The sequence below is a fragment of the Acinonyx jubatus genome, chromosome A3 (assembly GCF_027475565.1).
Source record: "Acinonyx jubatus isolate Ajub_Pintada_27869175 chromosome A3, VMU_Ajub_asm_v1.0, whole genome shotgun sequence".
Taxonomy (NCBI): Eukaryota; Metazoa; Chordata; class Mammalia; order Carnivora; family Felidae; genus Acinonyx; species Acinonyx jubatus.
In genome coordinates, this window is record NC_069388.1 from 117,368,436 (window position 1) to 117,396,082 (window position 27,647).

Sequence of the window (27,647 nt, forward strand, 5' to 3'; positions counted from 1 at the left end):
GTGTGTGTGTGTGTGTGTGTGTGTGTTGAATCCAGAGTTTCTCTTTTTTTTTTCTTTCCTGTGTAAAGTTGCTCTGGCAGGATCTTACTCAACCATCACCAGAAGTAGACGACATATCCCAACTTCATTTCCAATTAAGCCTTTTTTTTTTAAGTTAAACCAATAGGAAAGTTGCAAGAATATTGCCACAAAGTCCCATATTCACCAAATAATACCTATTATTCTTTCTTTTTTCTGAACCACTTGAAAGCAAGTTCTAGACATCATGCTGCTTTGCCCAGCGTGTGTTTCCTAAGAACTAGAACATTCTCTTACACAGCTAGAATTCAATTACTAAATTAAGGAAATTTAATCCTAATACGTAGTATTCAGTTCATATCTAATTTTTATTATCCAATATTGACCTTTATACTTCATAGAGTTCTTTTTTTTTTTTTCAAGATTAAGATCTAGGCTCATGCATTGTATGTAATTCGTTGTTGCGTCTCTAATCTAGAACAGTTTCTCAGCCTTTGTCGAACTTCTATGAAATTGACCATCTCCAAGAATACAGACCCTTTGCTCTGCAGAATGATCAGTCTGGGCTGATGTGCCACTGTCAGGAATACTCAGCACGTTGCATCAGGAGACAGGTGATGTCAGTTTGTCCCATTTTTCATGATATTAACTCGGATCACTTGGTTAAGGCGGTGTCTGCTGGGTGTCCCCACTGCAAAGGCACCTTTTTCCCCTTTGTGATTAATGAAGAATTGGTGGGAAAATGTTGACTGAGTCATCATGCTGTTTCCAGCACACTCTCACATCCCATGATAGCATCCATTGCTGGTTCCTGCCTCGGCCAGCTACCACTGTGATGGTTGCCACATGCTGATTTCCTAACTATATCATTTCCTCATGAATCAGTTGGCATTCTATGGTAAGAGGACCTTGCCCTCCACCCTCCCTTATTAACAATTCACAAATTCTTCTAAATTCTTCATTTATTGTGATGCTCACACTGAAGTCTATTTGACCAGTGGGAGCGTCTTTCAGCTAGTTCCTGGGTTCCACCATCATGGTCCCATAATTCTTTGGAACTTTTCTTACTTTCTGGAACAACAGGACGTTCCAGGGTCATTCCTCGCATTCCCTGCCTCACCTAAGAATGGACTCAGCCATTTCTTCAAGAACGGCTGCTTCCTGTTAGTGATCCGTGGATGGTACTCTAGGCAGTACTATCTTGAGTCCAGAGGAGAGATGCTCATCAGAGATGACAAGTAAGAAGCTTGTGTTGTCATCTGAGGGAAAAGTGTCCACAATCCTGACCACCTGCTGCTTATCTCTGTGGATGCAACACCATAATAATCACTGCCCTCTCTGCTGGCAGGCTGCATAGACCAAAGAACAGTCTGAAAGTCTTTCTTACTGCTCATGATTGGAGTGCCATGTGGGTACTGTCACCACGTGTTCTTACAAAAAGCTGAGTAAGGGGCGCCTGGGTGGCTCAATTGGTTAGGTGTTCGCCTCTTGATTTTGGCTCAGGTCATGATCTCACGGTTTCATGGGTTCAAGCCCCATGTCAGGCTCCGCGTTGGGGGTGTGAAGCCTGCTTGGGGTTCTCTCTACCCTTCCCTCACTCGCGCTGTCTCTGCCTCTCTCAAAATAAATATATACACTTAAAAAAACAAAAAAAGCTGAGCCACATGGGAGTTGTGGGGGACTCTTGATCTGGGGGGTTGTGAGTTTGAGCCCCACGTTGGGTGTAGAGATTTCTTAAATAAATACAACTTAAAATAGATAAATAATCTTAAAAAGTTTAGCTGAGCCATTCGTAAGGACATTTAAAAACTGAGTTTAATTTGTTGACTTTCAGTCCTCATTCAAGTCAGGACATAACACTGTGGTGGTTTCATTTTTATTCATCCTCTACAGTTAAGAATAGTTCACTGAAGATTTTCCTTCTTATTTCTGTGGTGTGAATTAGGAAATTACTTAGAACACAGCAAGATATAAAAGAACCACAATTTGATTGACTGGCAATTTACTGAATGTAGCTTGTTATTGCAAAAGAAAACATGGAAAGGAACCCATCAAGGGGCTTTTTTTCTTTTGTGTGTTTATGGTTTATCATAAAAAAGAGACTATTGTAAGGAGAAAGAGGAATTGAAACCTAATCCTTATCTATAGGCTGTCTCTGAAATGCTCCTTCCTAAAAATAAATAACTCATGAAATATTTACCTCAGGAAGCTAGAATTTTAAGTTTGGGGTCAATAGTGCTGAACACAGTAAATCATACTATGCCTCTTATAAGTTGTGTATTTTTTAAATGAATATGTTTCTTTATTCATTTTAGTTTAGTTATTATTTTTAACTAAATAATACATGTTTAGGGGCACCTGGGTGGCTCAGTGGGGTTAAGCGTCCAACTTCAGCTCAGATCGTGATCTCGCAGTTTGTGAGTTCAAGCCCTGCGTTGGGCTCTGTGCTGACAGCTCGGAGCCTGGAGCCTGCTTCGGATTCTATGTTTCCCTCTCTCTGCCTCTCCCCAGCTTGCACTCTGTCTCTCACAAAAGTAAATAAACATAATTTTTTTTTTTACAAAAATAAATAATACATGTTTATCCTAAACAAAACATTTTGACTCTAAATAGTATTTTAAGCTTAAGAAAGTCCTAAGTGATCAATATGTTTCATTACTTTCCTTAATCCCTACTTTTTATTTTGTAAAATTTCTTCTAATTAAACTTCACTCTTACTAAGACTTGTTTTTTTTTTTTTTTTTAATGTTTATCTTTGAAACAGAGAGAGACAGAGCATGAGGAGGGGTGGGACAGAGAGAGAGACACACATAATCCGAAGCAGGCTCCAGGTTCTGAGCTGTCAGCACAGAGCCTGACTCAGGGCTTGAACTCATGAAACATGAGATCATGACTTGAGCCGCAGTTAGACACTTAGCTGACTGAGCCACCCAGGCGCCTTCACTAAAAGTTTTTTTTACAAAACTATTTATTTGTTTGTTTGTTTGTCTAGACAGAGAGATAGAGAGTTGGGGGGAGAGGGCAGAGAGAGAGGGAGAGAATCTTTTTTTTTTTTAGCAGTTTCTTAAAATGTCTATTTTTCTCAGAATAGCCGATGATTTTCTGTTGTCTTTTGGTCCATTTTTTTTTTAATTTTAACTTGTTTTATTTATTTTTATTTTTTTAAATTTACATCCAAATTAGTTAGCATATATTGCAACAATGGTTTCAGAAGTAGATTCCTTAGTACCCCTGACCCATTTAGCCCATCCCCCCCTCCCACAACCCCTCAGTAACCCTCAGTTTGTTCTCCATATTTATGAGTCACTTCACCTTCTGCTCCCCGTGTCTTTTTCGGCACAGAGGCAAAGGCAGTGTTAGTGGCCGGGTCCAGGGCCAGCTCCTTCTCATCGTTTCTGAAGTCTGTTCTTGGACAATATCTGGATGACCCCTCCAGGCTGCGGCCTGCAAAGCTGTGTCTCCCAACTTGTTCTGTTGGTTCAGTTCGATGTTTGGCTGAATGAACAGCATTCCCACTGTATCTGTGTGGCCCCCGTGGCAGGCCCGATATAAAGTAGTGCTTCTGGCTTTGTCTGAGCCATTAACACCGACCCAGTTGTCCAAACGCTCTCTCAACCAGTGTAAATCGTCTCTGTTTGCAGCCTCGTGCGATGGATTCTGCCCACTTGGCCACACAGTTGCCTGGGATTAATCCGGTCCTGCCTTTGGAGGTGTCTTTCCACCAGCTGGTACCGCTCAGGTCAGTCGTGTAGACAATACGCCCCTCCTCCAAGTACAGTTCATCTGCAGCTCTGGGTTCAAACGTATGCAGATATCTGAACACTTTAACTGGCCCTGGTTTGACCAGTGTGGGTGGCCGCTTCGACATCATCGCGCTCCCTTGAACAGCAGAGGAGCCTCAAGACCACACACGAAAAGCCAACTCAACGCCCCGACAGCCCGCACTCCAGGGGCCCCAAGGTTTCTTTTTGTCTGGTCTGCAGCTGTGGGCCTTCAAGGACCTGTGCCCACCCTTGGCCGTCAGACCAGTAAGTGCAGGCAGAAGAAAGAGAATCTTAAGCAGACTCCACGTGGGGGCTCGATCCCATGACCCTACAGTCATGACCTGAGCTTAAATCTAGATCTGGCATTCTGACTGAGCCACCCAGGTGCCTGACTTTTTTTTTTGTTTGTTTGTTTTTAAGTAAGCTCTATGCCCAAGGTGCAGCTTGAATTCAGAACCCACCCCCCGCTGCCCCCCATCCCATTGCAACCTCTGCCCAGTGAGCCAGCCAGGCGCCCCCCCACTAAGGCGTTTTTACATCTGATGTTTCATTATCCTTTTTGTGTCTTGCTTTTAAATATTTTTATTTTCACAATATGACAAGTTTCAGAATCCTTTAAGAATGACTTCATTCTGCTGGACCAATAGGACATCCACACGCAAAAAAAAAAAAAAAAAAAAAAAATCTAGAGGCTCTTGGCTGGCTCAGACCATGCAGCGCGTGATTCTTGATCTCAGGGTTGTAGGTTCGAGCCCCAGTTGGGTGTAGAAATTACTTTAAAAATAAATTGTAAAAAAAAATACAGAAAGAGAGAATCTAGACACAGACCTTACACCCTTCACAAAAATTAATTCAAAATGGATTCTAGGGGCACCTGGGTGGCGCAGTCGGTTAAGCGTCCGACTTCAGCCAGGTCATGATCTCGTGGTCCGTGAGTTCGAGCCCCGCGTCAGGCTCTGCGCTGGTGGCCCAGAGCCTGGAGCCTGTTTCCGATTCTGTGTCTCCCTCTCTCTCTGCCCCTCCCCCGTTCATGCTCTGTCTCTGTCTCAAAAATGAATAAATGTTAAAAAAAAAATTAAAAAAAAAAAAAGAATGACTTCATTCAAATTGTTTTCTAAAAGAGAGATTCTGCGCTGGGTGTCGTTCATACTGTTCAGAACCACATTTGCCTGAATAAACATTTCGGATGGACTTCGTGTCATCTGGGCCCAAGCGACAGCAAACGATGAAGCAAAACTGTAGAAACTGTCCAACATCTTTTGCGTGAATCAAGTCGATGAATTAGCTTAGCATCTAACAGCTTTGCCTTTATCTGCTGAGACGGACCATCCAATAATTCCGATGAAATTCCCATCTGAGCAATGAGACAATTAGATCGATGGAAGAGAATAGAGAGCCAGAAATAGACCCATACAAATATACTCAGCTGATCTTTGACAAAAGAGCAAAGGCATTCAATGGCAAACGAAAGAATAGTCTTTTCAACAAATGCTGCTGGACCAATAGGACATCCACACGCAAAAAAAAAAAAAAAAAAAAAAAAAATCTAGAGGCTCTTGGCTGGCTCAGACCATGCAGCGCGTGATTCTTGATCTCAGGGTTGTAGGTTCGAGCCCCAGTTGGGTGTAGAAATTACTTTAAAAATAAATTGTAAAAAAAAATACAGAAAGAGAGAATCTAGACACAGACCTTACACCCTTCACAAAAATTAATTCAAAATGGATTCTAGGGGCACCTGGGTGGCGCAGTCGGTTAAGCGTCCGACTTCAGCCAGGTCATGATCTCGCGGTCCGTGAGTTCGAGCCCCGCGTCAGGCTCTGCGCTGGTGGCCCAGAGCCTGGAGCCTGTTTCCGATTCTGTGTCTCCCTCTCTCTCTGCCCCTCCCCCGTTCATGCTCTGTCTCTCTCTGTCCCAAAAATAAATAAAAACGTTGAAAAAAAAATTAAAAAAATAAATAAATAAATGGATTCTAGATCCAAATGCACAATACAAAACTATAGATTTCATAGAAGTTAACACAGGAGAAAACGTAAGTGACTTGGGGTGGGCGATGACTTTTTAGATACGACATCAAAAGCACGATTCATGAAAGAAAAAATTCATGGAAGAGAAATTGGACTTCAGTAAAATTACAAACTTCTGTTCTACCAATCTGAGCAGTGGATAGAGCATGGACAATATTCACGGTTACCAAAGAGTGTTAGCTTCCTTCTCCAGATTTAAATCTGACATTTTGAAGAAGGCAACAAATCCTAGGAACTAACATATGGGCCTACATCTGAATCAGAACAGGAAAAGGGCAGCTTCCCCTTTTCCTCGGGAAATGGAATTATTCCCATCACAAAAAAAAGTACAACATGGCTGATACTTTCATAACCAGGAAAATCAACCACAAATTTACCCTTACACTGCTTTGCAGCTGTTTACAACAAGGATTCCAGCCACCTGGCAGCAGGGGTGGAAGGTGGCAACTGAGAGGCCCGGCAACTGATCTGGTCAAGCCAAGGAGTTTCCAGAACTTGAGCTCCTACCCAGTCACCTACACAGTGACTGGACAGCCCTCCTGGTAAGTTGGATCGATCCTCATGTCACAAGCAGACATCGTGGCCTCACAAGTAGATACCCAATCAAGGCAGAAACTCCAAACTCACTGTGAAGTCACTGGCAGTTACATGAGAACTTCAAAGTTTTTAGCAAATTATATATTTCAACTTATTTGTGTTCTAAGTGGAATTCTATTGAAGAAAAGCATTTAATTTACTACTGAAGCACTGATAAAATGAAAAACGATATAATGCTATTGTTGAAAACTATGGTAACAAAAAAACTTGTGGTAACACAACATAAAGTTTACCATTTTAATTTTTTTTATGTTTACTTATGTATTTTTGAGAAGGAGTGGGGGGCAGGGAGGGACAGAGAGAGAGGGAGAGAGAGAGAATCCCAAGCAGACTCCGCAATGTCAGCACGGAGCCCGACACAGGGCTTGAACCCACGAACCATGAGATCATGACCTGAGCCAAAATCAAGACCAACTGAGCCACCCAGGGCGCCCCTAAAATTTACCATTTTAAAGTGTACAATTCGGTGGCATTTAGTACATTCACAACATTGTGTGCCCATCACTGCTATCTAGTTCCAGAACATTTTCATCGCCCTAAGAGGAAACTCCACACCCACTAAGCAGTCCCTCCCCAGGCCCTCTCTTCCCCAGCCTGGTAACCACTAATCTACTTTCTGTCTCTGGGATTTTTCTTTTTTTTTAATATTTATTTTGAGGGGGGGCGGGGGGCAGAGAGAGAGGGAGAGAGAGAATCCCAGCAGGCTCTGTTGTCAGCACGGAGCCAGACGCGGGCTCGATATCATCAACCACGAGCTCATGACCTGAGCCCAAATCAAGAGGCAGATGCTTAACCCACTGAGCCACCAGGCGCCCCTAGGATTGTTCTATTCTGAATGTATCATATAAATGACTCCTACACCACACGTGGTCTTCTGTGTCTGGCTTCATTCACTTAACCACAATGTCTTCTAGATTTCATCCCTTTTGTAGCATAAATCAGTACTTCGTTCCTTTTTGAGGCTGAAAAATAGCCCAATGTATACACAGACCACATTCTGTTTATCCACTCACCAACTGACGGACATTTGGGTACTTTCTTCCTGTTGGGTATTGTGAGCAGTGCTGCTTTAGTGGTTGGGAACAGGTTCTTGTTTGTTTCATTTCTTTTGGTTACAGACTTAGGAGTGGAATTGCTGAGTCATCTGGTAGGTCTATGTTTCATTTCTCAAGGAGCCACCAAACTGTTTTCCACGGTGGCTGCACCATTTTACGTTCCCACTAGCCAGGTACCTGGGTTCCAGGTCCTCCACATCTTAAGCAACACTTGTCTTCTCGGTGGGGTTTTTGGTTGGTTTTGTTTGTTTTTGTTACGGCCATCCTAACGGGTGTGAAGTGGTATCTCATTGTAATTTTCAAGACAGAAGGGGCTTTTTGATGATTTCAATCTTTTTAAATGTATTGATACTTGTTTAATGTAGTGCTATTTTGGAAATGACACGAATCTATTGTTTTTTTAATGTGAATTCTTATTATTACAGTATTCTGGGAAATTAAATATTAATAAAGACAATCGGTTCTGAAAAAGGGAATTGTGAACGCTAATCAATTGTATACCTACACCTCTGTGTGATGCAAAGTCCCATTTTGATATCGTAGCGTATATACTTTTTATATCATTTCCTAAAGTACTGCTTCATTTTTTTTAAGACTTTATTTTTAAGTAATCTCTATACCCATCATGGGTCTCAAACCCACGACCTGAGATCAAGAGCCACACACTCCATGGACTGAGCCATCCAGGTCCCCAGTACTGCTTTATTTTTACTATAAATATCAAGGAGTGAAAATAGCCCTTCATGAGGGCATAGACTTCTGTGAGTCAGACCCGCCTGGGACTGAACCAAAGTTTTTCTCCCTGCTGTGTGACCTTGGAAAATTACGTAACTTTGCTGAGCTTGCATTTATTTATGTGCCAAATGGGGACAATGATGCAAGGAGTGTATATCCTAAGTCAGGATTAGTTGAAATCAGATTATAAAAGGTGGCTGGCAGGGCGCCTGGGAGGCTCAGTCGGTTGAACATCTGACTTCAGCTCAGGTCATGATCTCACAGTTCATGAGTTCGAGCCCCTCGTGGGGTTCTGTGCTGACAGTGTGGAGCCTGCTTGGGATTCTCTTTCTCCCTTTCTCTCTGCTCCTCCCCTGCTGGCTATCTCTCTCTCTCTCTCTCTCTCTCTCTCTCTCTCTCTCTCTCAAAATACATAAATAAACTTTAAAAATAAAAGGACAAACATGGTGTCTGAAGCCAGGTGTTTGATGGCATTCCCTGGGGCATGAGTGCAGATAAAGGGGAGACAAGTGCTCTGAGAACTGAGTTCTGAGACACTCTGACACTTGGAGGTCAAGAGGAAGACACCAGCAAGACTGAGGGGGAAGGGGAGGGAATGGAGAGCAGGGTTCTGGAAGCCAGGTGAAGCAAGTGTTTCAGGAAGGAGAGATTGAGGCAACATCTCAAGAGTGAGCGGCCACTCTGACCTTGGCAGGAGCTCTCTGGCTGAGGTGGAGGGGAAGGAGCCCTGAGGGAATGCTCTAGAAGGGTTGGGGACAAGTACACACGGCGCTTTCAGAGAATTTGGCATAAAGCAGAGCAGAGAAATGGCTGTTGGAGCCGGGCATCCCAAGGAGAGGGCTTGTATTTTTTGCTAAGTATTAGAGATATTTCAGCATGTTTCAAGTTGTGGTCTTCCTGCCCTTGTGTGCAATAATGTGCCCTTAGAAGAGATTCCCCCTTTTCTAGGTGGTTTGGTGCCATTTCTCTAGAAAACATTTTCCCTCTGAGTTATCCAGTCCATTTTTGTCAACGCTGAGAATTTGCCCAGAGTAACGGCTTCCTCTCTAATTGTGGCAGCCAGTTTAAAAAGGGAGGTTCCAGGGGCTGGAGTTTTGCACCCCTGCTTTCTGCCTCTTACTGCATGTGAGGATTAATCACAGCCCTGACGGGAAGGTTTCAGGTCACCACAAGCCTGCGCTTCATCCTGCTCGTTCCCCAGTAAGAGTAGAGGCACCAGGACAAAGTGGAAATGGCCTTGATGGGGAAGAGAGAGCGACCTGGGCCCCCCTGCAGCTCAGGTCCCATCAGCTGTGTGACCATGAGTATGTCCGGCAGCATCTCTCGGCGTCTGTAAATTAAAGCACCACAACCATATCTCTAGGTGACCTATCTGTCCCTCAGATTGTGCTTGCTTTCTTGAGAATTTGGCTACACACTTACAGTTCTTACAATGCACCAATATGATTCCTCCTGCTTGTTCTGGAGACCACGTCCTCCAGGTCCACTGGAGGCGGGTTGCTTCCTGGGCCAGCTGCACAGCTGTCCAGGGCTGGCTTCCTGGGACTCGGGCTCCCTCTTTCTTGGGGCACTTTTCCATTTTGCAAGAATGTCCTGTAATAGATTCCTGAGGTGAGCAAGGGAAGGAAAAATTTACCTCTTTGTATATCTGAGTATGTCATTTTGTATTTGACAGTAAATTGAGTAAGTGCAGAATTCTACACAGAACATCCCTTTCGTTCAGAATTTTGAAGATACTGCCTACATTACTTTAGGACAATGTATATCATTCAGGTTCTTGATCCTTTGTATTCCCCCCCCCCCCAATACTTTTTATTTTTTCTTAATCTTTTCTTTTATCCTTGCGGTTCTGAAATGCCATGATGACGTTCCTTGGTGCAGGTAGTTTTTCGTTCTGTGCCAGGCCCTTTCAATCTGGAGACTAGTATCTCTCAGTTTGGGGCAGTTTTCTTGCATTCTCTCTCCAATGATCACCATCCTTCTGTTTTTCCTATTTTCTTTTTCTGGACCTCCAATTAATCCGATTGTGGCCTTTGGATTCGCCCTCTGAATTCCTTACCATTTCTTCCACTTTTCTGTCTCCATGTCTCCATTTCCCTCTCCACACCCCCCCCCCCCCATCTTTTGCTAGTTTGTGTGTTTTACTTTCTGGGAGATTTCCCTCATTTTCACCTTCTAATTCTTCTCTTGAATCTTTTATTTCAGTTGACCATTTTTATTTTTGTGAATTCTCTCTCATTGTTTTTGTTTCGTTTTGTTTTGTTTTTTTAAAATAGCATCCTGAAGCACCTGGGTGGCTCAGTCAGTTAAGCATCTGACTCTTGGTTTCGGCACAGGTAGGTTGGTTGTTCGAGCCCCGAAGAGGAGTAGGGCTCTGTGCTGGCAGGGTGGAGCCTACTTGGGATCCTCTCTCCCTCTCTCTCTGCCCCTTCCCCACTTGTTCTGTCTTTCAAAATAAATAAACATTTAAAATATAGCATCCTATTCTTATTTATTTACTTAAGTAACCTCTACCCCCAACACAGGGATCTTACAACCCTGAGATCAAGAGTCACGCACTCTACAGACTGAATCAGCCAGGCGCCCCAGCATCCTACAGTTGCTTTATGAATTCAACATCATGTTGTATCCAAGGATATTCATTAAAGTGCATTTGAGGTTTTTCTTTGGTTTTCTCCAGGTTTTTTTTTTGTTTTGTTTCCTTTTCCTGTCTCTCTGTTGGTTGTTTTATTCTCTTTTATGTCACCACGAAGAACTGAATATCTGATTCAATGCAAGTATCGGTTAAGTCTGGGTATCGGGTACGTGGATTTTTATTCGTTTTTCTATACTTTTCTGTATGCTTGAGCGATTTCATATATGTTTCAGGTAGATTGAAAACTTCATGTATGTCCGACTAGGTGACTGGAAACCTTCAGCACAGCATAAGCCACAGCGAGCTGGCCTTTTATGTGGTGTAACTCCAAGCGACAGTATTCTCTTGCGCCAGGTTTCCCAGAGCAGATCTTCTCATCTTCTGCCTGGACACCCCCAAATTCTGGGGGAATGGAGGCGAGAAGGCAAGAGTCTGAGGAGCCCATCATTCAAGATGCAGCCGTTCACTGCCCTGCTTTTGACCCTGCACCTCATCCCCACCTTTCCCTATGCCTGGTGACCTTGAGTCCAGAACCTCTGTCACTCCATTTCTGCAGATAATAAACCTTCAAGATAAAAACCTGCAACTCCTGGCTGCAAGGGATGATCAGGGACACCTGGGGACCCCATTATTCCTTTTTTTAAAAAAAGATTTTATGGGGGGGGGCACCTAGGTGGCTCAGTCAGTCGAGCTTCTGACTTTGGCTCAGGTCATTTGGGAGTTCAAGCCCCGCGTCGGGCTCTCTGCTGTCAGCACAGAGCCTGCTCTGTCCCCCTCTCTCTCCGCCCCTCCCCTGCTGGCTCTCACTCTGTCAAAAATAAACAAACATGAAAAAATACATATATTTTATTCTTTTAATCTCTGCGCCCAACATGGGACTCGAACTCAGAATCCCGAGGTCAAGGGTCGCACGTGCTACCGACCAAGCCAGCCAGATGCCCTCCATTATTTCTTATACAGACTCTCTACCTGTTCCGTTCCATCTATGGCCACATGCCTGACATCTCAATGGTACCCGGTGCTCCTAAATCCTGGAACTGGGGATTCAGGGCAAATCTCACTCTTTTTTGGCATTCTTCTCTGAAAACATTGAGGTTGTAACTTCTGCTCTAGGACATTTTAGCTCTGTTCCCCATCTCTCATTTTTAGAAGACTTAGTTCAATATTTGCATAAATAAAACTTTTAATCCTCACAGATGTCACTTGCCTTTGAATATATTTTCTAAATTTGGGTACAAATGACACAAAGTGTTACATTAGTTTCAGGTGCACAACATGGTGATTCGAGAAGCCTATACTTATGCTGTGCTCACCACGGGTGTGTAGCTCCCATCTGTCACCATGCGACACTGTTACAATATCATTGAGTATATTCCCTAAGCTGTACCTTTCATTCCCATGACTTATTTATTCCATAACTGGAAGTCTGCATCTCCCACTTAATTTTGTGTGGCTATGTTTACCATAAATTCGACAAGACGGGATCTCACACTGATGGGCTCTGGGAAAATTTCTCATGGACACAATGGAGACATGCAGTTCCCAGAAATGGTCACAAGGTGGCGCGGTGACTCTACATTTAATTTCTAGTTTCTCCGCACCACCCCAGCCAACAGGCAAGAGTTAAAAGTGCTGTGAATCTTGGTTAAATCCAGCAGAAGGGAGCCAGCAATCTAGGATATTTCTGCGGGAAGGAGTCTCAGATTACTTTCTGGTCCACCCACTTTTAGAGACAAGGGAATGGAGATCCACAGGAATCAACCAATCTGTCCTATATCCGGAAGTGGTCAGTCGGAACAGACCCTAGGCTTGAATTTTAAAATTCTCTTAAAGTCATATTCAGAGTTGCCTTCAAATTGTAATACAAATGTGAGTGCATGAAGGTGGCCGTAGGAACGAGGAGGCCAGTGCAGTCCCTGCGGAATGAGGTGGCCTGAAAGAAACAGAAAAGTCGCTGGTTCACTTACCCCACGTCCTGAGCTCTTACCGCAGTGTGCGAAGTGTTGTGAAGACACGAAGGGGACAAGACAGGGTCCCCGCCCTGCAGAGTTTACAGTCTGGTAATGAGATGAGCCAACAGGAGACAGTGAACTGCAACCAAGGAAGTCTACCCCGGGGGGAAGGTAGGTCACAAGGGCTCCTCTCAGTACGGAGTAGCAGAAGCCCCTTCCCTGCTCAGGAGCGGGTGCCCTTGCTGGTGGGATTTGGGCTGGCTCTGGAAGAACAGTGGAAGTCAACCCTTCTCAAATTGGAATCTGCTGCGCCTAGGGCTTTTGTTTAGACGCAGATTGTAACTCAGTAAGATTGTGTGTGCTGAGATTCGGCATTTCTCCCAGGCTCCCAGGTGATTCCGGTGTGGCCTACCTGAACGAACAGCAAGGCTGGAGGCACTGGTTCTTGAACAAAAAACCACTAACACTCCAGTCTCACCTGAGAGATACTGTGTTAATTGGGCTAGGGTGTGACTTTGGCATTGGTATTTTTAAAAGCACTTCCCAGGGGCACCTGGGTGGCCCAGTCAGTTAAGCGTCCGACTTCGGCTCAAGTCACGCTCTCGCAGTTTGTGAGTTCGAGCTCCGCCTTGGGCTCTGTGCTGACAGCTCGGAGCCTGGAGCCTGCTTCAGACTCTGTCTCCCTCTCTCTCTGCTCTTCCCCCATTGGCACTCTGCCTCTCTCTCTAAAAAAATAAGCATTAAAAAATTAAAAAAAAAAAATAAAAGCACTTCCCAGGTGATTCTAATGCAGAGTAAGGTGTGAACATCACTGATGTGGGGGACATTTGTCACTCTTCCTACCCAGCACCTGAAACCCCCCCACCCACACACCTAGAGTCAGAGCCCACCCCCACACTACTGAAGCTAAAATCAAGAGATACCGTTTCCCCCACTTCCCAAACATCGAGGGGCACAAGTGTGCACTTTGGGCTTCACCAACCAACTTAACCATCTCAGACTTTGCAGCAAGAGCCACTGAAAGGAGCGGAGGCTGCACGGTATTGACCTTAGCCAGGATTCTGGCAGTGGTGGCAGCTACATTGTTCCCAGAGGCAGCAGTGACAATTCCTGGGGCACGACGTGCAGCAGCAGGAACTGTCAGACCTTAGCAGACCAATTCTGCTCAGCCTGATTTTGAGCAGGGGACTGGGCTGCACAGCCTCTGAAGTTGCTTCTGTGGTCCCAGAGATTGGGGGCTACCCACTGTAAGTTTAAACCCACACAGAGGCTTTATGATTAAATATAATATACACTTTAAAACACCAGAAAACAAATGCATGGGTTAGTGAATTGTTACAAGGCAAACACCCTCGTAAACACCCATGCCAGGAGATTTTGCTGTCCCCGAAACTCACTTATAACTCCTCGCTCCCTGCTAAGAATATCCCTGTCCTTTTAGAGTAATCATTTCATTAGTTTTCTTTATAGTATATAACCTCTGTGGTTCCCTAAACACCTTATAGTTTAGTTTTGCCTTTTCTTTTCCCCTTCCAGTCTTTGATTCATTTAGAATCTCTCTCTCTCTCTCTCTGCCCCCACTGAAATTTAATGGTTTTAAGAGACTGGATCAGTTGTCTTGTAAAATTTACCGGTCTGGATTTTGTTGATTGATGCAGTTCAGTGCGTTCCTCCGTCCTCAGATTTCCTAGAAACTGGCAGTTGCATCCAAACCAAAGGTTTGATCTGAGGCTTGAGATTTTTTGGTATGGCCTCATCACAGGAAGCACTCTGTTAATGGTCAGAAGTACATGTCTGGCTGTCTCTGTTTTGTTGAATCTCCCTTTGTGATGTTAGCCATTAGTCATTCCTAGATCCATTAATTGATTAGCAGTTTCAAAACAGTAAAATTCTGTTGCTTCTCTCTTCTTTGGTGGAATACTTCTCTGTAGACTAACTTCACCTTGTTTACTATTTATTGAGAAGAAAAATGTTCTCTGTCCTCCTAGGGGCAGTTGTTTGGAAACTTGCAAACTCAACCAAAAGACACATTAGCAAGAGAAAAGCAGATTTTTATTCACTATGTATCTGTGCGTTCACGGAAGAATGTGTCTCTTAGAATTTGGGGTTTATATACCACTTTAATGGAGGATAGGGAAGGGCAGAGAGGCACTTCTAAGGGGACAAATGACTTCTTACGGGGGGAGGGGGAGAAGGGGCACTTAAGTGACTTTTTGGAAAGATAAATGATCCCTTAGGAGGACAGGGGGTAAAATAGTCCTGCGACGATGTATTTGGATGTGATACAAATCTGTCCAAAAGCTGAGTTGCTCCTTAGTGACAAGTGAGTTCTTTTGGGAAGCTGTTTTTAGGCAGATAAGGGATTTCAGAAACTCAGATACTTTTAAGTTCAAAATAATTTTTAGGCCACAGTGGCTTATTCTGGCCCCTTCACTCTTTTACTCACCCAGTGATATAGTCTGCATGGGGAAATCAAGGTAAATTCTTGATTGTTTTCTTTACCAGGGAGAGGTGTGGTCGGGGGGAGAGAGCTGTTTCCCAAGCAACCTCCAGTAGCGACCAATTAAGGGCCTGTGTGTACACGTACATGTGTATCACATCATTATGGAAACACAGATTTAACAGTATTTGATGTGTTTGAAATATCCTCTCTCTGGCCAGAGTGGGCTTCTTCAAGCTGGCATCCAAGCCATACATCCTTATGATGAGGGAGCGTGGGGCAGGCTGAGAGCCAAGTGCAGTTCACAGCAAACCCCGCCCCGTCCTGTCCCCCACCCCAGGTGGGATCTGTGTGATATTCCCCGGACACTCCTGGCTACCCACGAACAAAGGAAAGGGGTGTAAGTGCTTGCCACGATGATGTGGGAAACTAAGGCAAATGAAACATTAAATTCCCTTGCTGTCTACAGTCCACTGACAGGCCCTTGAAACTGGCAGAGTGACCACCTTCTACGAGCTCAGCTGCCTGCATGATGACACTGCTAGTGGCTAAAGAGAATCTTGGCTTAACATTATCCTGACCACCCCCCCCACCCCGCCCCAGGAACCTGCAACTCTACCTTAACATATAAAAATTCCTTTGGAAACTTCCGTTATCTCAACTGCTCCAAGATATATGTTGGCAATCATACTCCATGCTTATGGCCCCCTGATACACACCTGAAGGGTCTCATGACTGAGGTTTTGCTAAATGGTAATAAATGGCGTTTTCCTAGCACAGCTCACCCCTCTAGGTCCTGGAAACCTTGCTTCCAAAATACCTTAGAGACTTACTCCATCCCTGACCCCCGCCCAACCCGAGGGTATGTAATGAGTGACCTGTCACAACCGCAGTGTAGCAATTCCTGCCCACGGGTCCAGTCCCCGTGCTTTAATAAAAATCACCTTTTTGCACCAAAGACATCTTCAAGAATTCTTTCGTGGCCATCGGCTCCGGAACTAACCCCCCCACCCCCCATCACCCTAAAACTTCATCGCTTAGATTTTCAGAACTTCTCTGGTGTGACATTTTCTGGTTCATCTTATACATTTCCTGTCACAAACATGGACTCTGCCATTTCTTCACAAAGCTCTGGTTTCTTTCAGTGGGAAAAAGGAACTTCTGAGGGCCCAGTCTGTGGTAGCCCTCGGTTTATAGAAGATTCCCTGCATTTGCTGTTGGAGTGTGCAAGCCCATGTGAGTGTCAGCCATGGCTCCAACACTGGCTGGCAGAGTTTCCAAGCGCTTGCTGGTTATCTTGGAGTTCTTCGATCCATCAGATGCCCCATTTCTTCCCCGTTTTCTTCTGCGCAGATGCTATTATGCAGCTCCCGTTTCTGTCAGATTTGGAGGCTGTGGGGGAATGTCATCAACTACTTTGGCTGTATACATCGTTCGTGGGTTTTGCTGTCCTACGTGCTGTGTTTTTATGGCGGCCTTTGTGGAAAATGGAAAATTATGCCACTGCTACCACCTTCTTATAAAAATGCACCTTTAACAACCTTGTAACAAATGTCCTCCATCATGTAAGTAAAGCCACGCTGGTTTTTACCATTCACGGCAAAGAACCAAAACGGATACGGAGGGGTCTTAATTAAGCAAAGGGATGGCAGAGGCAAGGATTTGTCACCTGACCTGTTTTGAAGCCTCCAAAGAGCTAAGTACATTTGTGTAGCACTTTGGTGGACAGTTAAGGCTGTAACATGGGTTGGGGCCTGGAGAAGGTCTTCAACTGTCGGATTAGGCCGACTCACCGTTTTATTTCCCCGGAAGCTTGGATGGTGACAAACTGTGATCAAAGCACAGGACACATCCTTGCTGTAGGCAACTGGGCCACTGGAGATTCCTGAGCAGGGGGGTTCAGAAGGTGAACTTCTGATGCGTGCAAGATGGACAAGGGGTGTGTGAGAGGTAGGCCAACACGGGGTGATGGGCCCGGAAAGTGGTGCAGTGTCCAGAAGAGAGGACCGAGCACCGAAACTAGAGCGGTGGGAGTATGAAGGGGAAGGCGGGCAGTAATGGGGGCGGAGTGGGAGAGACTGAACAGTACGTGGTGACGGGGAGAGCAAGGGCGGGCAGCGGCTGAGGTCTCAAAGCTGGGTGATTAATAAGAAAAATAGGAATGTAACCTCCCACACGAGGGACCTCGGGCTGAAAGCAGAAAAGTGATCCCTGTCCTAGGAATTTATTCTTTACACAGTTCTCTTCAAACATTTCTTTCCTAGGAAATACTTCATCGGCCGGGTAGAAAGCAGAGCGCTTGGCCTGTTGACACAGGATGGGAGGAAGGAGAGAGCGGATGCGAGGAGGGAGGGAGCGGGGAGGGAGGGCTGTGCTGACGACGCGGAATGGGAGGAGGGCGCAGCCCTCACTCGGCTGTTCACGCGGCGGCCCGTGGGAGGCGCCACAGAGAAAGGCGCCCAGCCGCAGCCCCACGACCTACAGTCACTCCAGAGCTCGATCTCATCCCACAGCTCGCCGGGGAGAAAGTCAGTGCCTTCACCTCACAGGCACAGCTCGCTGCAGCATCCGCCTCCAAAATCTGCCAGACCTAAGTGGTTTCTGTAATTCGTGAAACTCAAGAGGCTTTAACGGAACACCTGAAGCACTTCGGAAGAGGCACAGGTGGAGGGCCTCTCCTTGGAATCCGATCATGTGTTCAAAGCAATAACCACTCTGCTACCTGCACATCTGGTCGAAAGTAAATGGACCATTCTCACCGAACACAAAGACCCTGCACTTCAAGCAGTCACGGGAGAGCGCAATCTTGGATTGACTACTCTCTAGCTTCAGTCAAAAGACGAGCTGAGCCCATTTCTGAATCAAATGAGAACGTGAATTACCCTCTCTTGAAGAACCTTTAAAGAAACAGTAAGTCAAATCACCAGAAAGCTACAAATGCCACCACTGGTTTTCAATTTACTGTTTCATGGAAATTCACAAAAAGGGTAGAAGTACACAAGCAAATGTATGCATTTTAGGAACTTGCATTGGAGACATTTTCACTTGTAGGCCACTAAACCTTAATGGCGGGAATTTCTGAATTTTGTGCCAGAGATTTTTTCCTTAGCAACCATTCTCTTTAAGATGTAACAAGACTACACACCTTTTTACCTCCGTGCTGGAAATCTCAGACCTAAATTCAGTGTCCCAGAAAAGCTTGTATGACTTAATCTTATATGAAGTTATACCGTACTAGTCATTTGTTACAAACGATCTCAAATCCACCTAAGAATTTGGCAAAAACTATATCCAGCTACCTTCCTTCCCTTCTCCTGTATTCTATTTCACCATTACTTGTGGTAGCAATTCATAAGCAACCCAGGTCCCTCTCAAAGTCTACCCTTAGAAAGCCAACTAAGAGAAATGTGAAAAGCAACTGCCTTATTGTTGACCTTCAGGCTAAAGACATCTGGAAGGAGGAGGAAACAAAATTGGTCGGGTGGCAAGGGGGAATATAGGTTTAAACTAACAAGGACTTTACTCTGTTAGAAAAGTGTCAAGGTTAGGCTCAATGGTTAACATTAGCTCGGTAAGACCTGGGGCACCCGGCTGGCTGTCAGAAGAGCACGTGTCTCCTTAATCCCAGGGTTGTGAGTTCGAGCCCCGTGTTGGGTGTAGAGATTAAGTAAATAAAATTGTTTTTTAAAAACTAGGTTAAGACTACACTCCAGCACTCTTTCTGTGGGCTCTGGCACGTGTTGATCACCCCCATTATAATCACTATAACCAAACCCTAAGACTCTTATCCTGAGAAACTGATAAAGTGAAGATGAAAAGAAGGAGCACTGGCATCACGCTTGTTTTCCAAACCCAACTCCAGCACCAACTGGATGTGCAACCGTAAGACTTAATCTGAGATGTTTTATTTTGTAAAATGGATACCATTTCACCAGGTAGTTGTGGACATAACCCAAAGAATGTAGAACCACATCACAGTATCTATCAGGCTCCTTGGTAGGCAAGAAATATTCTTTCCCTTTCACCTACTGGAACTGAAAACCCTGCATTGCCTTCTGCCATCATTTTAGCCTGGTCCTATTCAAATCTCAATTCACCTAACTTCCTAGGTGATCAATCTCTAGGACCCTCCTGCTTTTTCTCCGTTTCCAACACCTCCAGACTTGTTTTCCTCAGACACACTTCTCTCTTGCCACTCCCGAGAGCTTACCAGGATTCCCCACTGCCAATCATCGACCGGTTGGGCTTCTGGTTTCTCACGTAAGCAAAGCCTGTTACAAATTTACTTGTGGACCCTCCTTCCCCTCCCCCTTAAACAATTCACTTATTTAAGAACCAATTCATGTCCCTATTCCCTCAAAAGCCACCCCAACTATTACCCACCAACTGAACTTGCTCTTAAATATTAATACAGCACTTGGGGCGCCTGGGTGGCTCAGTCGGCTGGGCGGCCGACTACAGCTCAGGTCATGATCTCACGGTCTGTGGGTTCAAGCCCCGCGTCGGGTTCTGTCCTGAGAGCTCAGAGCCTGGAGCCTGCTGCCGATTCTGTTTCTCCCTCTCTCTCTGACCCTTCCCTGCTTTGCTGTCTCTCTCTCTCAAAAATAATAAAAAAAATTTTTTAAAGTTTTAAATACAATACAGCACTTGAAACCTGAATCACATCTAATTGGGTAAGCTCTACATCCAATGTGGGGCTTCAACTCATGACTACCCCGAGATCAAGAGCTGCGTGCTCCACCGACTGAGCCAGCCAGGCGCCCCTAGTTGGCTCTTACGTCTGCTTACCTCATTACTGCTTTTGCTTTCTAAACAAAATCATACACTTAAGGGCAGAGACCGTGTTCTATCTTCCCATACCAATATCAAAAAGAGAATCGTGGGCCTCATCCTAGATGTACAAAACAGAGACAGTTGGAGTGAATGGGGAAGCATTAAAAACACTCCCCGGGGCTCCTATCAACATCGCAGTAGGAGAAAACTACTCATTACCCTGCCAGCAGAGATCATCTCGTCAACATTTATCTCTACTAATAACACCCTAATACAGGATCAAGCGTTTTCTCTCTATAAAACAAAGCTGTTGCTGATGGTTCACAAAAAAGGAAATACTTTTTTTCGGACAAGAGGATGGTCACTGCCGCAGCAAGTGCTCGGCCCTCCAGCATGGGAGCCCACCGCCGTGCCCCCGGGGAGTCTGCTGCGTTCGGTGGCAGCTGGCCTTCGGCAGAGTCCAGAGCTGTCAGCCGCAGAGGGACCATGACCCTATGACCGTGGCGTCTCTTTGGACACCAGGACGATGCTGCTTTAGTGCCCCAGAGAGCTCCGTTTTTTAAGCAGTTTCTTACCAAAGGTAGTTCTTGAACTTTCTGCCCCTCTGATACTCAGTTTGCTATTTTGCATTGTTTTCAGAAGTAATCCTCCAACTCCATAAATAAATGAAAACCAAGCCACACAGTTGGAAATCAAGTTTTGTTTTTATATGAACAGAAGTAGACCATCTAGAAATATTTCAGTTTATTTAAATTGTTAAGTAGAATATGAAACCGAATTTGTAGCTAGTACCAGAGAATGGACTTAACTGTTTGGTGTTTAATGAGAACAGCTTCTACACAGGATCCCAAGAGACTTACAGAAAAAGGGGCAAAGCCCTAATATTAAGCAAATAAAACTCATGTTTCAAACAGGTTATACAAAAATTGATTTATACTCCATTTCCCTTTTTCTTTTTTTTGATATTTAGAAAGTGCAGATTTAACAAAAGGTAGCCATATCCTTTCTATGTACAATGCCGATTATAATTATGCAAACAACAAAACTGTCAGTCTGTTACCCAAAAATCCCAGTGTTTTGCTCTCAAACCTTAAGTCACTGAATTGAATCAGGATTAAAGAGGGTTAAAAAATAAAAAAGCTATTGCCACATTCCAGATAAAGGAAAGCAACACATACATTAAAATTAATCTAACGACAGTAGGTTTAACCTATAACTTTTCGAGAAGCTTAACCTCATTTCATTATTATTTTTAGTGGAAAATTAGGGATTATTTGGCAATGCTGCTTTTACTAGTAAACAATGATAAAGTCAAGTGAAGGAAAAAACCTAAGAACAACCACCAGTGAGGCATATAAAATTGTTTTTAGGGCACTATCTGAAAAATTCATGGATGCTCAGAGCAGATACGTCCCTATGTTGGTGATGTGAGCCAAGAGGGCATTAAAATGCTACCCACGACACAGAAAGACTTTTCAATGGAAGCTGCTGTCCTAAACTCAGCCTCTGCTAGAAATGAATCATGCTATTCATGATTATTTCAACAAAGGTATCATCTTAGGATGCTAGCAGCGTAGCAAACTTAACTTACCCTATCCTGATGATAAGCAATGAAGCGAAACTAGAAAAATGAAGTGAAAAAGGACAGGGTTAGAGATAGCCGGAGATCTGATCTGTACATGAAAAGCCTTTTGTTGTCCTTTTCCCAAATCCATGGTAATACAAGTTTTCCAAAGGGATGTGAAGATAGGACTTAAAATTAATAATACTCTAAAGTACTTCTAATCTTAAGGTAAAGACAACTTAACACTGAAAAAAGTGTTCTTCAAAGGCCAAATCTCAGTATATTTGGCAAACATGTTAATAAATCTCACTCCTCCTTCCCACCTTAAAAAAAAAGAAAACCAACCAACCAAACAAAAAAAAACAAAACAAAAAACATAACTTTTACTGGGCTACCAAACTGCTAGAGGAGTTGCCAAAATGGAGACTCTTCAAATTTAGGTTAAGAGATTTATTCTAGGAAAGTGAATAGGCTATACACCTAATTAGAAAGACAAACCACAACACCCTCCAAACACTAGTGCATGCAATTAACTCTTCCATTTCATAAACTCAATGGATAGAAAGGGAACAGAGAGGGAAGAAGAGCATGAAGTAAAAGAGCTGATGAAGGAACCTGGGGCAGAAGTTTTAGGGGAAAAGAGAAAATGAGGGAAAGACATTAGATAGTAGTAGGCAGTTAGAATTTCTCTTTCAGTTTACTTAGCAAGTTAAATCAGTACTTTATGTTATACTTGAAAAACCTACTAGTTTGCCCCTTTCATTTTTAAATAACTCATACCATTGGGTGGTGGTGGGGGGCGGGGGAGCAAATAAAGCAGCATGCAGGAAGACAGCGAGGAGAAAGTGGCCAAACAGAAGAACTGGTGGCAGGAACAGTTTGAAGTATCAAGGCCACTTGAAATTAAGACTCAGCAAACCAAAGCTATCATTTCTGCATTACCCTTTGTCCTCAGTTAACTACTTTGAAAATTATAGCCAAGCAAACCACAAACATTTGAATGGTTTATGTTTGGATGATATGTATGTCTCCTGCACATGCTTCCACCAAAACAAAACAAAACAAAACAAAACACAAAACAAAAGAAAAACCAAAGCGGTTCCTTTCCACATAAGGCACAGGACAAAATTAATCCCATTTACATATTCAAGGCGAAAATGAGTGTTTTCCTGGCTTTTGTTTCTTTTGCTATCACATGTCTATAGATTATAGGGACTCAAGCACATTATCCATGACAGAAAATTCCACTGTTGTACAAAATAAAATTGTTAATTCTAACTTTTATTCTTATACAATTTGCAGAATAGAGTTGAAATGATTGCTATAGGTTTTAATGTTGATAAGAAGAACTGGACTATAATACAACTGAAATGCAGTGGTGAGCTGAGCAAGTACATTTAAAAATGAAGTCACAGACATGATTTTTCTATACATTTTTTTTTTGGAAGAAAATTATAAAGTCAGCAAGCAGTCACAGATGAAAGAACAAATAAAATAGGTGGATTGGATAATTATAATTAAGATGAGGAACAAAAGTATCTGTTTCGAGTTAAAAATGGACAGAGTGGTTTATTTTGCAGCAAGAGGAGCCAACAGGGTGGTGGATGGCAACTGACGGAACAGGAGGATGTTCAGCAACATTTGCTCTTCCAGCCTGTCACGCCTCCTCCACTGCTGATATCTACATTCTCACTGTTGGGCTCTTTTACAGGGGTCTGGAACACACACACAAGGAAAGTAACCCATGAATAAACACTGCTATGAAAAAATCAAGATTCAACACAAATATTCTCATAAATGTAACAAAACGTAATTACGGTCACATAAGATAGGTGTTCTCTCCCACGCAAAAAGTAAACATTTGGCAGCTTTGTTTCTGATCTACATTTTGCCTGCTCACTCCAAGCTGTGAATGTCTAGAGGCCTCCTGGCATCCTTTTACTAAAGCTTCCAATATCCTTTCTGCTGTTTGCACAGAGGTTTTTCTTAGCCCTGACCCCTGAGTGTTTAGGACTTAAAAAGCATTATCAGGCAAATGTATAAAACCAATGTTGGGTCGAGTCTAACCTCAGAGGAGTGAACCAGCCCTTTTCTGTCTAGTTAACTTGCCTTTTGAGACTGAAGCCTGTGATACTTTACCATACCTTTAAAAAGGCAGTCTCAAACAATGATATGCTAACATTAAGTGGAAGGAAATGGGTGGGGCAGAACACAAAGTTGTAGAATTCATGTTAAAGATGGACACAGAAAAAAGTCAAAAGGAGAGACATCAAATGTCAACAGCAGTAACCCTTAGGTAGTGGGGTTGAGTGATTTTATTTTCTTCTATGAATACTCCTGTATTTCCCCAATATCCTAAATAGTACTTTTAAAATCATAAGAATATCATCTTCTCAATGGACAGCCTACACTATATGTATGAAAGGAACATTTTTTAGCAACAGCTTGTATTTAGTAAAGTATACAATTTTTTTTTTTGTTTTTTTAATGTTTACTTTTGATAGAGACAGAACACGAGCAGGGGAGGGGCAGAGAGAAAGGGAGACACAGAATCTGAAGCAGGCTCCAGGCTCTGAGCTGTCAGCACAGAGCCTGACACAGGGCTCGAACTCACGAACCACAAAATCATTACCTAGTCGCAGTCAGATGCTTAACCGACTGAGCCACCAAATCTTAACTGTGCTTAGTATATAATGTGAAACTATCAGATCAAAATCTAGAATGTAATACTCCCAGAAGGCTCCCTTATATCCCTTTCTAGCCAGAACTACCCTACTGAAGGTAACCAGTACTCTCATTTCTGTCACCGGAGATTAGGTTTTTTTCTGTTCTTGACCTTCATATACACGGAACCATGTTTTATGTATTCTTTTATGCATGACTCCCTTTACTCAGTATCAGTCTGGGAAATGTATCCAGATTGTTTTGTGTGTTAACAGTAGTTCATCATGAGTGAAAATTTAAAAGCTAGGGTGTAACTGGGAATATATTCTCTCCTAGAAACAATATAAAGTTAAGGTAACCCGGGGGGGGGAAACAAAATATTTTAAAGGCATGTAGCCCAAGAGAAACCTGCTTAACTAATACTGAGGTGAAATTTCAACTTGCACTTCGAGGTCACCTACCTATTCTCACTGCTTTATGGGATTCTTCTGCTCATTGTACGTTATAGCTACAAGCTTTGCATTTAAAAAACCTTTGTGAGTTTTCCTGAACTAACTTTATTCCTATTGCAGATCTTGAGAAAAATGAACAGAAGAGAAAGAGGCCAGTCAGCACCTCGCCCATAGCAGAAGAATATGATTGCACAGGAAATACTCCTTCTCTGGTAACTTCCAGGTGTGGGTCAGTTAAAAGTACATGGGTGCTTAAAAACAAACAAACATGGGTGCTTGTAAGCAGGGAGGTCACTGTATCTATTCACTTAGCACTTTATTCACAGTCCATCCCTTCACAATTTAACTTAGAGCCTTGAAAGAGACTCCCTTAAAAAGGGAATTATTCTATGCAGAGCAAAACATTTTAGAGCCAAAAGTATTAATCAAGTTTATTAAGTAAAACTCCAAGCTGTTCCCAGCCAAGAATAAGAGAAAGGCCAATAACTACATTTAAAAAGTGAGGGAAAGAATAAAAGAAGTTTACAGAAAAGGAAATACAAAAGTGATTGTTAAACAGATCTTTAAAAATGCTCACCTTACTCAAGAGAGCTGCAAATTAAATCCACCTTTGTTTCTTGTTTTTAAACCTGTCAGGTTGGGGAAGATCTGAAGGTCTTACAACCCACTATGTGGTCAGAGTGTGAGTAAACAGACGTCCCCATACACTGCTAGCAGGAGTGTTAATGGGTACAACCCTCAGGACAGCATGTGGCGCCATGTATCACAATTATTAAAAAACACATATATTTTCTCTTTGGCCACTTCCAGGTATCTGTCCTTCATATATTTGCACATAATCATGTACTTACAAAATGATTTAAATACAGGATTATTCACTGCAATACAATTTATGAGATCATAAGGTTGAAAATCACTCAAATGTCCTTGAGAAAACCTGTTTAATTATGACAAATCAACTCAAGGGAGTAGCATTCAATTATTTAAAAAGTGGACTTTACGTATACATTTAAAGTGCCAAACAGTGTACACGATGCCTTACCCAAAGAGTGGGAATAAAAATATATTCATATTAACACCTATATTAATAACTAAGAGGTTAAACTGGTTACCTGTGGGGGAGAAATGAGGAGTTGGGGGAATGCAGTGGGAAACTTCTCTGCACTTTCACTCTCTTTATTTTAAATGTTTGAACCATGAGAATGAATTACCTAGTCTAATAATTAAGTTAAAAAATGGTTTAAATTGCTTTCACTCTGAAGTTAATTTTTCTTGGAGCACCTGGGTGGCTCAGCCAGTTGAGTGTCCGACTTCAGCTCAGGTCATGATTTCGTGTGGGTTCAAGCCCCACATCAGGCTCCATGGTGACAGTGTGGAGCCTGCTTGGGATTCTCTCTCTCTTTCTGCCCCTACCCTGCTTGCTCTCTGTCTCTCTCTCAAGCATCACTCCTGTTTCCCATATTCCAATGTAAAACAAGTTCATGTTTGAGGTTTTAACTCATAACCTGACCACAATGAAAAGCATTATGTATGTGCATAGAAAAAAAAATGCAACCTCACATTTGGGCCTGCCTACATGGGGAAGACTCCAGACTGAGATCTTTCTGTATTGGTGTATCCATACTTTTGAGCCTTTAATATGAGAACAAGGAAAACCTATTTCATAGGGAAACAGATTGTATGATTATATAAGCATTTTTTAAAAATGCCAAGATTAGTGAGAAGTTGAGGGCTACAGTATGGACAGAAAGAAATCAGAAACCATGGAGAAAACTAAAAAATCCAGAAAGAGAAAGAACACAAAAGAATATTAACAAGTGTTATGGTAAATCTTACGGGTACTGGAATAATTTTTCACTGTGACCCACAAAGCTCTGAAATACAAAGTATATTATCACTAACTTAAAAAGTATTTTGGGGGGCACCTAGGCAGCTCAGTCCTTCTTCATGATCTCGCGGTTCACAAGTTCGAGCTCTGCGTTGGGCTCTGTGCTGACAGCTCAGAGCCTGGAGCCTGCTTTGGATTTTGTCTCCCTCTCTCTCTGCCCCTCCTCTGCTCGCACATGCTCACATATGGTCGCATGCTCTCTCTCTCTCAAAAATAAGTATTTAAAAAAATTAAAAAAAAATATTTTCCTATCCCTGTTATTCCCTTCATGTAACTAAAAATGCAAACATTTTGGGGTGCCTGGGTGGTTCCACTGGTTAGGTAACTGTCTGACTCCGGGTTTCGGCTCAGATAAGGATCTCCCAGTTTATGAGTATGAGCCCTGCACTGGTCTCTGTGCTGACACTGTGGAGCCTGCCTGGGATTCTCCCTCCCCCACCCTCTCCGCCCCTTCAGCGCCTGTGCTTTGTCCTTCTCAAAATAAATAAACTTTAAATTAAAAAGTACAAACATTTTTCCTTGTCCACCTAGTATTTTACTTTCATCACTGGTTTTTCTTATTTTTTAAATTTACTGTTTGTTTTTCTTCTTTTTGATGCTACTGTAAATGGAATTATATCCTTAACTTCATTTTTGTTAGTTTGTTTTACAGTCACTCTGAATAGCAATAACTGATGACTTTTTTCCAGTTTGAACACACAATTATAGTTGACTACATTTTGCTATATACAAAAGTCAGTTGTTTGATTTCTCTGAAATTTCACTAGATTTGTATTTGAGATACCATTTCTATTACACCTTGTGTTTTATATATATGTATGTATATATATATACACACACATAAATTATATATAAATAAATGATAAATTCCGGGATTGGTTTTTTGAAAAAAAATATTATTTCAATTATAAAAATAGAAAAGTTACCAGAGCAATTAAATTTTCTCCTATACAATGCTTGCTTCTCCTATAGGATTTGTGTAAAACAGATTTGTTCTGTTTTTATGTGCATTTAAATGTACTACAGAGTGAATAGAGAACTCAGGATTCATAACCCAATCTGTGTATTGTATCTAACCATCTGAGG

The 27,647-nt window shown here is 42.9% G+C and overlaps 1 protein-coding gene and 1 pseudogene across 1 annotated transcript in view; both read right to left on the reverse strand.

Annotated features, from left to right (window-relative positions):
- Positions 1-367: 367 nt before the first annotated feature.
- LOC128311292 (osteoclast-stimulating factor 1-like) lies at positions 368-4,253 on the reverse strand (annotated as a pseudogene).
- Positions 4,254-20,722: 16,469 nt separating this feature from the next.
- Positions 20,723-27,647, reverse strand: part of RAB10 (RAB10, member RAS oncogene family) — a 78,079-nt gene continuing 71,154 nt past the window's right edge. Inside the window, exon 6 of the mRNA XM_015064118.3 lies at positions 20,723-23,272. Coding sequence (XP_014919604.1) covers positions 23,189-23,272 — 84 coding nt within the window. The 3' untranslated portion in view covers positions 20,723-23,188. The remainder of the gene's footprint in view (positions 23,273-27,647) is intronic.